General features: G+C 38.0%; 1 protein-coding gene and 1 pseudogene across 1 annotated transcript in view; both read left to right on the top strand.

Annotated features, from left to right (window-relative positions):
- Nucleotides 1–3,670, top strand: part of LOC146390125 (high affinity immunoglobulin gamma Fc receptor I-like) — a 31,520-nt gene extending 27,850 nt beyond the window's left edge. Inside the window, exons 8-9 of the mRNA XM_084923189.1 lie at nt 1,379–1,444; nt 2,531–3,670. Of these exons, the coding sequence (XP_084779315.1) occupies nt 1,379–1,444; nt 2,531–2,637 (173 nt within the window). The 3' untranslated portion in view covers nt 2,638–3,670. The remainder of the gene's footprint in view (nt 1–1,378; nt 1,445–2,530) is intronic.
- A 6,741-nt stretch (nt 3,671–10,411) lies between these two features.
- Nucleotides 10,412–13,386, top strand: LOC146390124 (L-amino-acid oxidase pseudogene; annotated as a pseudogene).
- The last annotated feature ends 307 nt before the right edge of the window (nt 13,387–13,693 follow it).

Below are 13,693 nucleotides of genomic sequence, written 5' to 3'. Positions count from 1 at the left end.
CCTCCACTGGACAAGACTCAGCAGTTCATCTGCATCTAAAAGGCAAAGGACACTCTTTCGAGGATGCCAATGTTCACATTTTGGACAGAGAGGACAGATGGTTTGAAAGAGGAGTGAAAGAAGCCATTTATGTGCACTGTGAGCGACCATCTTTGAACAGAGGCGGTGGTTTGCGACACCAATTGTCTGCCATCTATAATCCAGTTTTGAGATCCCTTCCCAGACGCCTTAACGCCCACTCAGGGTGGGGGGCTAGGTTTCACAACGAGCTCACTGGAAACCCTGGCTGATTGTGAAGCTTCTTCAGATCATGACAGATTCAGATTGTGACCTACACCTATTTTCACACCTTGGCTCATGTGACTAGGTTGAGGATCATTAGGGGGTCCTTTTGTCCCTCTTGGGGGAAACTCCCACAGGACTTAAATCTGGGACTCTCCACCATTTGACCCTAGAACTGAAGAAACTACTCGGATGAGAGGTGAAACGTCTTCAAGCAACTTAAAGAAGTCCAGACGCTTTTCTTTCTAAGCCCCTTAGATCACATAAAAAGCTATTAAAACCCAACCTAAGTTTTGGGGGATTTTTAACCCTTTAAGAAATACTGTGGAATCTGATGTGACACGTTCTTATTATTAATGATCAGATAGGCATCACATTTTAACAAGGCATGTTTGAATGTTCACTTCCTGGACTTACACCTCAGATAAAGTATCTAATATGAAGGTCATGAGTTTGCTGATACAAGCGAGAATGGTTGTGCTTGTTTTATAACCCGAGGCATGCCTTCAGCTTCCATTAGAACTAATGTAAATTAGAAATATTTTTTTAGATTTTATACATACTTGAAAATTATTACTTAAAAAGCCCAAAAGTTAAAAAACAAACAAAACAAAAACACAAAAACATGAACTTATTTCATTTCATTTTGCATAAATGGACTAAGGTTTTTATTTATTTACTTATTTTAATAACTGTGAAGGAGAAATACACCCTTTTCAATTCCATTTGTTTTTAAAGTATCAAATCACAGCAATAGTCACCTGAGGCACTTTATATTTGTAATGTAAAGACCTAAAGTAATACACCGGAAACTCAACAAATTTAAATGATTAAATTTCACTTTTTTGTGAATCTCTAAATCAAGTACAGTGTGCAGTATTTAGTATTGAGTGTTTAGTCGTGTGTTTAGGAATCGTACATAGCTTACAGCTAGCTTGTGCTTTTCCTGTTAGCAGTGAGGTTATGTTTCCTAATTTGGAATATCAGAAAACATGACATTAGTTCTGTTAAATACAAGAAAAGGCAGACATGGGTCGTCATCACGAATTTTACTATGGTTATCTGCTCCCTCACTCCCACTGTTTGTCTCCATCAGATGAAGCTGAATTGTGTCCTAATCCAGTTTATCATTCTTTGGGCCAGGGTGGCACTCAACCTCTTGGTAAGATTCATTGTGATATTATAGTATATTTCTGTTTTGGTAATAACGTGATAGAAAAGCAATAAGTCATAACATTTAGTAAAATCTGCTGTCTCCCCTGGAAAAACCTAAGTCATCAGTACCACTCATCTTTCAACCCTTCATTATCTTCATAGCTGCTTTAATTTCTTCCTTACTAATCCGCTGTACTTGCTGATTCACTAACTCTCCTCGATCCCCCCCGCTCATGCTCTCTCATTTGCTAACCCCTTCCATTGAATGCTTACCTACACTTATTCATTCCGCCATTAAGTCTCATCGTCTTCTTTCGTCTGTCCACCAAACACTTTCTTGACCCTAACAGAACATGGATCAGCACAGCCATTTTCATAATTTCACAAAACCATCCTTCTAACAAAAACGTTTACTTCCAAACACTGCAAATACATTACTTTTTTGTTGCTATCATAGTATTTCTACCACACTGTGGTGGCATCTGCTATCTTTTGTGCTGTGGTCTGCTGGAGTGGTGGAATGGCAGAGAGGGACATGGGGAAACTCAACAAACTGGTCAGAAGGGCCAGCTCTGTCCTGGACTGTCCGCTGAAGTCCATTGAGCAGGTTGGGGAGTAAAGGATGTTGTCTAAACTGACATCCATCATGGACAACACCTCCCACCCCCTGCATGAAACTGTACGAGCACTGAGCAGCTCGTTCAGCAGTAGACTTTTACACCCACAGTGTAGGAAGGAGCGCTACCGCAGGTCATTATTACCAGCAGCTGTCAGACTGTATAACACAGTTTAACATTCTTTTGGTCAGCTTACTCATCAGCTGTTTAATTATTCTCTATACATTGTATATTACCACATCATATACATTTCAGTTTGACATTATTCAGCTAAAATCCAAAACTGTTATTTTGAATTCCCTTAATAATGTTATAATTAATTATGTTGTAATTACATTGTTCTCCCTGTTTATTGCATCTATTATCACAATTTGAACAATGTTATTTCAGAGATATGATGAAAAGTGTTGCAGATAACTGTTTGAATTACATACAATTTTGTTAACCAACATATTCAATTCTATCTCTCTTCAAAGCAGAAACAGTGAAATCTGCTGTTGCATACAAACCTTCACAAGATATCTACCAACCTGTGGCAGAGGAACCTTTCTATTCTACAATTAAAAAACATGCCCATCACTGAGTGAGACTGAAAACAAGGAAGTAACTTAGAAACATCCCGTATTGTTTATCGTGTATCATTTTGCAGTCAGTTAAAATCTGTGTATTGTGTATTCGTAAGTGCTTACTGTATTACAGGTCTCTGTATAATGATACGTAAAGAATTCACAATGATTAGAAATGTGAAAACAAATTTACTTCAGATTTGGTGTCAATTCACAAATGAAATTGAATTAAATTGAGTTCCAAATGTTACAGGTGATTGCATTAGATAATAGCTCAATCATCTGGACATTATTTGTTTGAGCTTTCTTTCTCAGTTACAAATGAGGCCCAGTGGAGTAAAGGCATAAAAAAGAAATAGTCATGTTTCCAACCTTGTTAGCATGGTCCAACTATAAACATGGTTGTGGATAAAATAATTCATGTATTGCTAATGATATATTTCACAAATCAGCTATTAATATCATTATAACTTAATATAATGAATGAAGTACTTTGATTTTATTCTGTGCGGATTTTTGTGCCCCCTGCATCCAAGTACTGTGTGTGTAGGTGTGTGTCTGTGTACTTTATGAGGACATAGCATTTGGTCTTCACAAGACAAAACCCTCCATCCTCATAATTTTGAAGTCATTTTTGAGGTTCAAGGCTCCCTTCGTTGACTTTCTGTCAATTTTAGGATACACTTTTTAAAGATTTAATTAATTCATTTTATGATCATGATTCTGAATGGGCTGACACCGCTGCATCAGTCTGAAAATATTCATGGTCACACTCTTATCAGGTCATCCAATGAAATGATCCTAAATAATCCAAGATCTAGACTTTGAAAAAACTGAGGTTAAAAACTGAGGTGGCCACTTCATGTTAGAACTGCCCAGTACTTTTAACTGTTTATTCTTTAGTCTTTGATTCAAGCTAAAGCGACCTCACGGTGCAGAGATAGTCTCTCATGAGAACCAAGGTTACACTGTAACCGTACGATCTCGTAATGTTTTTTCTTCTCATCATTATTATTATTTCTTTACTTGTTCAACATAGGTGTTATCCATGGACATGTAGTGTTTTATTTTATTTTAGTTTAATGATTAAATAAAGGAATTGAAAAAAAAAAGGATCTTCTTTGTTTCAGATACAGTTTCTTTTTATATCATTCCAAACAGATTACAGTTCTTTGAATACAGTAACAGTAACATTTTATTGTGAAGGGGTCCTTTATTGTGCATAAAATGGAAAACAGACTGCTGCAGCAAAATTAATAGGTCAACACCAGCAGGATCATCCTGCATCATCAAATATATTTGTACAATTGACAGTGGAGTGTACTGAGACTGAAGGAGGAAAAAGAAGCAACATTATCAACAACTCTGCCACTTGGACCTTTGCAGAAAGAGCATTATTTTATGATTAACCCTAATAAAAGTTAATATTAATTAAATACCAAATGCAGACTTGATGTACTGAACTACTGATGTTCAAAGTGACTTTGCTCACTGAGAGTATGGCCGGATACTGCTGGTTTAAGAGCAGCATTAATGTGGAGTCAGTTAGTCTTAACTATACATATTCAGTACCTGTGAATATTTCAGATACAGTGTAGAAGTGGATGATCTGATTGTTTACATCTATTTATTTCATCCAAAAAATTATAATTTTTTAGCTTAGTTCAAAAAATGAATCCAACAAATCCATCTGCTGAAATTGTGACTTAGTCATAACTATAGTGAGCAGCAAACATCATCACTGATGTTACTGTAGTTACCCGTCTCTGTGTCTTTTTAACACAAGATGAATGTGGACTGTCCTCTAGATCCATAACTAGACTTTAGGCCTGTGTGACACTAAACTGTGATTAAAACCTATTATAACACTGGCATTGATATTAAGCAATATTAGAAACATTCCCAAGTACTTTGCAACAATCTAAGGCAAATAAGTGTTTTATTAAGTAAAAATAAAGTATTAGGTAAACTGATTTAATTCCACCTGTTGTCATAGCAGAACCAGGAACCATCGCAGAATTGCCCACAGCTTGTGTATTTTCTACTATGCCCAAGCCATAGTAGAAAATCACTGACTGATGCACAACAGATGCTCTGAAAGCTAATGTTTAAAATCAAAAGCACGTTGGTGTGTGACATGCTGAAAAACAAAATAGTTTAGTTACTTTTTTTTCCCTTGCCCTTCCTTTATGCCTCACAGTGAGCAGAGAGAGAACTGACTGATGACATAAGCAAGAGTGAAAACAATGAAGTCATCCAGGTTTATCCAGCTTGTACTTGAACAAGCTGTACAGTACGTTTTCAGATCAGGTTTAGTGTGCATGTCTATAAATTGATATAGCTTGTGTGTATTCAGTTAGGTACAAGTGCAAGCCAGACCCATGTGGTTCTTAGTATATATAAAGTTTGAATACTAACAAAAGCACAAGTTTGTTATTTAGATGTTTTTTTTACAAGTGTATAATTGCTGTTACAAGAAAAGAGCTGCATTAGCTCTCAAAGGCAGTTACCGTGGTTAACCCCTAATCTTAAGGTGTTTTTAAACAGTTTTTTTTTTTTTTTCGAAACAGAAACACCAAGTTTGTGGTCAGCAGTCAAATATACCTGTGAAGCACGACTCTGTGCAAGTCTGTAACTGAAATGTGGTTGAAGTGAAAAAGTGGTGTGTTGTTTAAAGCTAAAATAAAATAAGAAGCCTTTCTATATGTTTTTGGTCAGACTGTATGAAAACAGAAGACAGGAGCTGAGTGGGTGTCAGTGATGTTATAATACAGAAGATAAGTGAGGTGGTGCACAAATGGTGGTTATTTTTTGTGCAGAATATAAAATCTGATTTGAAGCAGAGTGATTACATCTTTAGGATGAATGCTGACTTCTGTTTCCTACAAAGACACACACACATATCACTGATCACATCACATGCTCATAGAGACACACACATCAGATGTGTCAGATTGCATGATTAATGAGATGTTTGTGTGACCACAGAGTTAATAAAAGGCTGTAGGGGAGGCTGGCTCTTGGGAGTTGTCTGGGATCAGGTGAGGAGCTTGCAGCTCCAAGACCCTGGTCCTATCAGCTCCCCTTGCAAGTTAAAATGGATGGAGCTCTGTCTTGCTTTGTTCATGGGAATAAGTCTAAACCAGCGGGGCCTGCGAAACACAGACCTAACAGCCAGCATTCAGCTGACTCTCTCCCACTACACTTTCATTCAGAATTTAGTCTATCAGAAGTAGCAACAACAACATGAACACCACACAGAGCTCCGCAATGCTAAAGCTTTTTTTTTTTTTTAGATGGTTTGGTGGTGACGGGTAATCTGTTAAAGATCACAGATCAGTAGTTGAGAAAAAACATTTGCTCTGCTCCCATCTAATGGTTGTTGTTGGTATTGCTATGCAAGGTGACCAGAAAAGTTATAAAACGGCACGGCATCTATAGTCTTATTAAATCTGCATACAAAACTGTGAAACTGTGAGTGTGTATCTGTGGGCGTGTGGCAAAGTTTTATCTATTGACACTGTAATTTTCCAGCTCAAACTGTCCTCTACAGCAAAGATAGGACTTGAGGAATGAAAGGAAAAAAAAACATGTGTACTGTCCCCTTTTCAGATCTGGTAACAGGGCAGAGGTCATATCATACTGGATGCTCTGTGACTGTTTTTATTGTTAAATGAGTAATGCATGTTACTCATTTTACTAATTCATGAAAACACTATTTACAATACAAGTCAATAATTTGCACACACTTTCTCATTTAATGGTTTTTCTTTAATTTTAATACTTTCAACATTGTAGATACAAACCTAATATGTTAAGCTAGATATACGGAACTATGTAGCAAAGAAAAAAATTACATAATTCTAAATATGCCTTATAACATGGACTCCTCAAAGTAGTCACTGCTTGCTTTGTTGACTGCATTGAAAACCCTTGGCCTTCTCTCAATGAGCTTCATGATTTATTTACCTGCTTCACAGGTGTGCCTTTTCAGGGATCTTGTGTGGAATTTCTCGCCTTCTTAATGGGCTTGGGACCACCATGTTGTGCAGAAGCCAGGTTGGCACACAGCTGACAGCCCTATTTGACAAATGAAATGGCCTGTATTTGTATAGTGCTTTAATTAATTTAATTAATTATTAATTAATTTAGTCCCTAAGGACCCCAAAGCGCTTTACACAACCGGTCATCCACACATTCACACACACTGGTGATGGCAAGCTACATTGTAGCCACAGCCACCCTGGGGCGCACTGACAGAGGCGAGGCAGCCGGACGCTGGCGCCACCGGGCCCTCTGACCACCACCAGTAGGCAACGGGTGAAGTGTCTTGCCCAAGGACACAACGACCGAGACTGTCCAAGCAGGGGCTCGAACTGGCAACCTTCCGATTACAAGCGAACTCCCAACTCTTGAGCCACGATCGCCCATATTATTGCCATATTATGAATTATGAATATATTTTATGACAAGAACCAATCAGCTAAGATGAGAGAAATGACAGTTCATCATTACTTTAAGAACTGAAGGTTAGTCAGTCTTAAAAATTGCTATTTTTAATATATTTAATATTTCCATCAAGCATCATAACAATACTGGCTCACACAAGGACCGCCCCAGGAAAGGAAGACCAAGAGTCACCTTTGCTGCTTAGAATAAATTCATCAGTCACCAGCCTCAGCAAGCACAGGTTAAAAGCACCTGAGATTAGAGCCCAGATAAATGCCACACAGAGTTCCAGTAGCAGATACATCTGCTCTGCTCAGAGCAGACTGTGTCAATTAGACCTTTATGGTCAAATTGCTGCTAAAAATATCACTACTAAGGAAAAGCAACAAGCAGAATTAAGTTTTGTTGCCAAGAAACACAATTACAATGGAATTCTGTGCTTTGTCTGGCGAGTCCAAATTTGAGATCTTTGGTTTCACCTGTCTTTGTAAATTAACAGGTTACAGGACTTACTCTACTTGAACTTTCAAAGCACCTTTTCCATCAAGAGTTGTTAACATACTGCATCACAGTATGGTGTGGCAGCTGCAGTAAGGCAGATAGAGCAAGGCTTCAGAGTGTAGTCAAGGCAGCACAGAAGATCTTTGGCTGCCCTCTCCCCTCCCTGATGGACATTTATCCCTCCCGTTGCCTCAGCAGATAAGCAAACATCATCAAAGACAGCTCCCACCCTGGTTTTGACCTGTTCAACCTGCTTCCCTCAGGGAAGTACTACAGGTGTATCAGCACAAAGCACAAAGGCCCTCAGACTCACAAATAAATTCTTCTCAAAGGCCATAACCACCCTGAACTTACACATGCACTGACGACCAGTGATGGGAATAATGGCATTACATGTAACGCCGTTACTAACAGCGTTACTTTTTCAGTAACGAGTAATCTAACTAATTACTATTCGTATCGTTAGCAAATAGACCCACAGACTGGCAAATAGATTCTTCCCTGAACTCACACATACACCGACAACACAGTTCCACAATTGATTTTCTGCTATCCAAGGACTTTGCTCTATACAGAGACAACTACTATCACCACTGTGCAATATTTAATTTATGTGCAATAACTCAGACTTTAAATATATAACCTCATTGGATATTTGTACATCTGCTATTTTTTGAGTACTTTTCATATTTTTTTTGTATATGTGCTGCAGAACTGTGCCCATTTATTTTCCCACATGTCTTCACTGATTAGGAGATGCTCTGTAGCTCATTGTACATAGGATAAGATAAGATAAGATAAGATAACTCTTTATTGTCATTGCACAGTCATACATAGTACGGTAGTACAATGAAATTGGAAAACTGTCGGCACTACATATAACACAACACGACATGATATGACACATCACAACGCAACACAAACAACACAACACAGTATATTAACTTAGTAATAAAAAAGAAGAAGAAGTGTATGTGTATTGCACACTGTTATTATTGCACATTGCACATACAGGGAGTACAGAATTATTAGGCAAGTTGTATTTTTGAGGAATAATTTTATTATTGAACAACAACCATGTTCTCAATGAACCCAAAAAACTCATTAATATCAAAGCTGAATGTTTTTGGAAGTAGTTTTTAGTTTGTTTTTAGTTTTAGCTATTTTAGGGGGATATCTGTGTGTGCAGGTGACTATTACTGTGCATAATTATTAGGCAACTTAACAAAAAACAAATATATACCCATTTCAATTATTTATTTTTACCAGTGAAACCAATATAACATCTCCACATTCACAAATATACATTTCTGACATTCAAAAACAAAACAAAAACAAATCAGCGACCAATATAGCCACCTTTCTTTGCAAGGACACTCAAAAGCCTGCCATCCATGGATTCTGTCAGTGTTTTGATCTGTTCACCATCAACATTGCGTGCAGCAACCACAGCCTCCCAGACACTGTTCAGAGAGGTGTACTGTTTTCCCTCCTTGTAAATCTCACATTTGATGATGGACCACAGGTTCTCAATGGGGTTCAGATCAGGTGAACAAGGAGGCCATGTCATTAGTTTTTCTTCTTTTATACCCTTTCTTGCCAGCCACGCTGTGGAGCACTTGGACGCGTGTGATGGAGCATTGTCCTGCATGAAAATCATGTTTTTCTTGAAGGATGCAGACTTCTTCCTGTACCACTGCTTGAAGAAGGTGTCTTCCAGAAACTGGCAGTAGGACTGGGAGTTGAGCTTGACTCCATCCTCAACCCGAAAAGGCCCCACAAGCTCATCTTTGATAATACCAGCCCAAACCAGTACTCCACCTCCACATTGCTGGCGTCTGAGTCGGACTGGAGCTCTCTGCCCTTTACCAATCCAGCCACGGGCCCATCCATCTGGCCCATCAAGACTCACTCTCATTTCATCAGTCCATAAAACCTTAGAAAAATCAGCCTTGAGATATTTCTTGGCCCAGTCTTGACGTTTCAGCTTGTGTGTCTTGTTCAGTGGTGGTCGTCTTTCAGCCTTTCTTACCTTGGCCATGTCTCTGAGTATTGCACACCTTGTGCTTTTGGGCACTCCAGTGATGTTGCAGCTCTGAAATATGGCCAAACTGGTGGCAAGTGGCATCTTGGCAGCTGCACGCTTGACTTTTCTCAGTTCATGGGCAGTTATTTTGCGCCTTGGTTTTTCCACACGCTTCTTGCGACCCTGTTGACTATTTTGAATGAAACGCTTGATTGTTCGATGATCACGCTTCAGAAGCTTTGCAATTTTGAGACTGCTGCATCCCTCTGCAAGATATCTCACTATTTTTGACTTTTCTGAGCCTGTCAAGTCCTTCTTTTGACCCATTTTGCCAAAAGAAAGGAAGTTGCTTAATAATTATGCACACCTGATATAGGGTGTTGATGTCATAAGACCACACCCCTTCTCATTACAGAGATGCACATCACCTAATATGCTTAATTGGTAGTAGGCTTTCGAGCCTATACAGCTTGGAGTACGACAACATGCATGAAGAGGATGATGTGGACAAAATACTCATTTGCCTAATAATTCTGCACTCCCTGTACATGTGTATAGTGACAATGCAATGCATTCTATTCTATTCTATACAGCATACCTCATTTACCGATGTACACCAGGACTTTTTTTACTATCCAATTACTATCCATTCACAGACATTAATACTCAAATTATTAGTATTAATTAGTATCTTGTCAGAATATTTGGCATGCAGACTGGAACAGCCAGGGATCTCACTAACCGGAGCTACAACCACCAGTTATGATACTCCTATTGAGGCTGTTGCAATGTCACAAACAATAAAACAGTGGATGATGAATCCGTCCAAGTAATGAGAATCCAAATGTCAGCTGATAATTGTCCAGTTACGTATTGTCAGATAGTATATTAAGTACAATTTATTCAAGTATTTAAGAAAACCTCCTTTTTTATCTGCAGAAACTCTGCTAAAGCTACACTTTACTTTTACTTTTTTTTTTCATTTAAATTTTCCTTTTAGGATGATTTTGGCCATCTAAGTTGGCTGTGGTCACCTGGCTGTTTTTTTTGTGTGTTTGTTTTAGGACCATTTTCAAATGCCTGTTAATATACTCTGTGGTGTGTTTGTGGACACACGTGTGATCTGTGACTTTGTGTTTCCAAATATATTTAACTTGCAATATGTATTTAAGAAAATCTGCAATGCTGGTTGATGGATAGTTCACTCAAAGGTGCTCAGTTTCAACCTCCTGTATATTGTCTTTAGGGTTAGGGTTATCGTTTAGTGTGTTTGGCTGTTAACAAAAAGGATGGTGGTTTGAGCCCAACCAGGAATGATGTCATTACATTTTTGACACATTTCACTGTGTGTTGTCCTTGTATAACAATGCATGTAAAATGAAAAGTCTTGAATCTTGAAACTGTTGCAAATGTATTTGGGGAGTTCCTTTCTCCAGGCTCAAAATACAGGGAGGAGAATATTTAAACCTCCTGTTATGTTCATTTCTGAGGTGCATTTCTTATGATGTATAATAATAGCATCTAGGTTGTCTCTCTCCCATCTGACAGTGCTCATCTCTTTACAATTTTTCGGCAGTCCTTGCCAAAGGGGGTTAAAATGACTTCCAGACCCCGGCCAGGATGAGGACCCAAAAAGCCATCTAAATCCATGCAAATAGATTTTATTCAGCTCGTTCCATTATTCTCCCAAAATATGTACAATGTCTTTTTAAATGAGTCTTTTTGAGAATGATTTTGTGTATTGAGTTGGACATGACCAGCTCGAAAGCTGACTTGATGTCACATGTGTCACTGTGAAAATATATGAAATAAAACATTTTCATTTTATTACACTTGCACTTGAAGTTTCATAATAAAACAAAACAAACTGGGTCACTTTAACCTACAACAGTACAAGGAGGTTAAATCCAAAATGCTAATTATTTACTAACAACTGCCACATGCAATTTAGTAATAATTGCACTGATATTTAATGCAAGTAATTTGCTTGATATTAAAATGAACTGACTATACCTGTTTCGAAAACAGGACAAATTTTGTTAATAACCTGTAAAACCAAGCACACCAACCAGCACTTTTTGGGGAATGTGCTCACTTTCGTTTTAACTTTTTTAGTCTGTGTCATTTATGTTAAAAAAATAAATAAATGTGACTTTAGGCTGTATTGCTGTCAGCAGGAGTCAACAGTAACATCTTTTTCGGCCTATAAAATACTTAAATTTTCTCAAAAATTGACAGTGCTCCTTATGTATGAATTTTGGTTGTGCTTACTGACCTCAGAACGATTTTATATGGTACACGGCGCTCAAATCTGTTAAAAAAGGTTTTAGTATGACTTTGGTAAGCTACAAAGCTGCACCGCTTGATGGATTGTCAGAGCATACGGCTACTGTAGTCAGGAGCCTCGCGGAGTAAAACTTCCTGTAAATAATGTTGATTGTGTGTGTATAAGGACCCACAAATGGCACCTGTTAAGAGACATGTTTATGAACTGGATTTCAAAATCAAGGCTATCAGTCACGCAGTTGAAGGAACAGAGCAGCTGCAAGAGAATCCCACATTAATGAATCAATGGTACAGAAGTGGAGGAAGCAAGAAGAATTATTTGAATTTGGCTTATCTGACTGTTTTGTTTTACTTAATGTGCCTTATAATCGGGTGCACCTTATGGTCCGAAAAATACGGCAAATACAGAGTTTTATTTGCGCTTGTACATTTTATATTTTATTGTTTAAATCAGTGAAATAGACACTTAAATGTTAAAATATTTACTACTCTGATTACTACAGAATTCATGCTAAAATGTATATCTGTTTTTTTTTTAAAGGTACTATGAAGTGATTGGTGGGTCAGACCTTCTCCCCAAAGCTTTTCTGAATGGCCTTGATGTCCCCATTCTTCTTAATTCTACAGTCAAGCTTATTAGCCATTCAGATGAAGTTACTGTGTCATATCAAAGAGGCCAACAGTCAAATTTTACTGATCTTAAAGCTGACTTTGTCCTGGTAACAACAACAGCCAAAGCGGCTCTTTTCATAGATTTCGATCCCCCTCTCTCCATTAAAAAGATGGACGCCATGAGGTCTGTCCATTACGACAGCTCCACTAAAGTCCTGCTCACCTTCAAAAACAGGTTCTGGGAGGATGATGGCATCCGGGGGGGGAAGAGCATCACAGATGGGCCATCTCGTTTCATTTACTACCCCAGCCACAGTTTCCCAAAAAATAGGACCATTGGTGTCCTCTTGTCTTCCTACACCTGGTCTGATAACTCCCTACTATTCCTAGGTCCAAACGATGAAGACCTTAAAGAGCTGGCTTTGAGAGATTTGGAAAAGATTCATGGCAAGAAGGTCAGGGATCTCTGCACAGGGGTCATAGTGAAGAAGTGGAGCTTGGATCCTTATAGTTTGGGTGCATTTGCTTTATTCACACCCTACCAACACTTAGAATATGCTGCAGAGCTCTTTAAAAGTGAGGGCAAGGTGCACTTTGCTGGTGAGCACACAGCCTTCCTTCATGGTTGGATTGAGACATCAATGAAATCAGCAATCAGGGCGGCTATCAACATTAACAAAGCTGCAAACAAAGAGTCAGTCAGAAGTGCAGCACGAGAGGAACTATAATGGAACGGCCGTATAAATGATTTAAACCAGATGAACAGTCAGCTCAGACAAAGATATGTGTGATTATCTGGTGATGCTGAATTGACTGTATTTCTTAAACGTACTCTTTATATAAAAGGTAGGGTACACTGTTTATTTACTTCATTTTTTTTTTTAATTTTCCATTGGTGCTTGTTTGTAATTTTATTACAACTTAGTTAGTTAAACTTGGTGATAATTACTAAGATTAATTACTAAGAAATGAAATTTAACCTTTATTGTCTCTATGACTTCAGTCACAGCCTCTTAGAATATTTTATTTTATTTTTTTTCATGTATTACAAAGTCATAATTTACCTATTACTTATATATTAAGTATTACTTACATTTTTTACATTGAATTTCTCATGCTTGCATCTCATTGATCACTTTGTTCTGACTGACTATTATTTTTGGATTTTGTTGTTTTGTATAATGCAAATTTATCAGAGA

The sequence above is a fragment of the Perissodus microlepis genome, chromosome 3, assembly GCF_051167445.1.
Source record: "Perissodus microlepis isolate ML-2025 ecotype Zambia chromosome 3, ASM5116744v1, whole genome shotgun sequence".
Classification (NCBI taxonomy): Eukaryota; Metazoa; Chordata; class Actinopteri; order Cichliformes; family Cichlidae; genus Perissodus; species Perissodus microlepis.
This window is presented reverse-complemented; position numbering and strand designations above follow the sequence as displayed.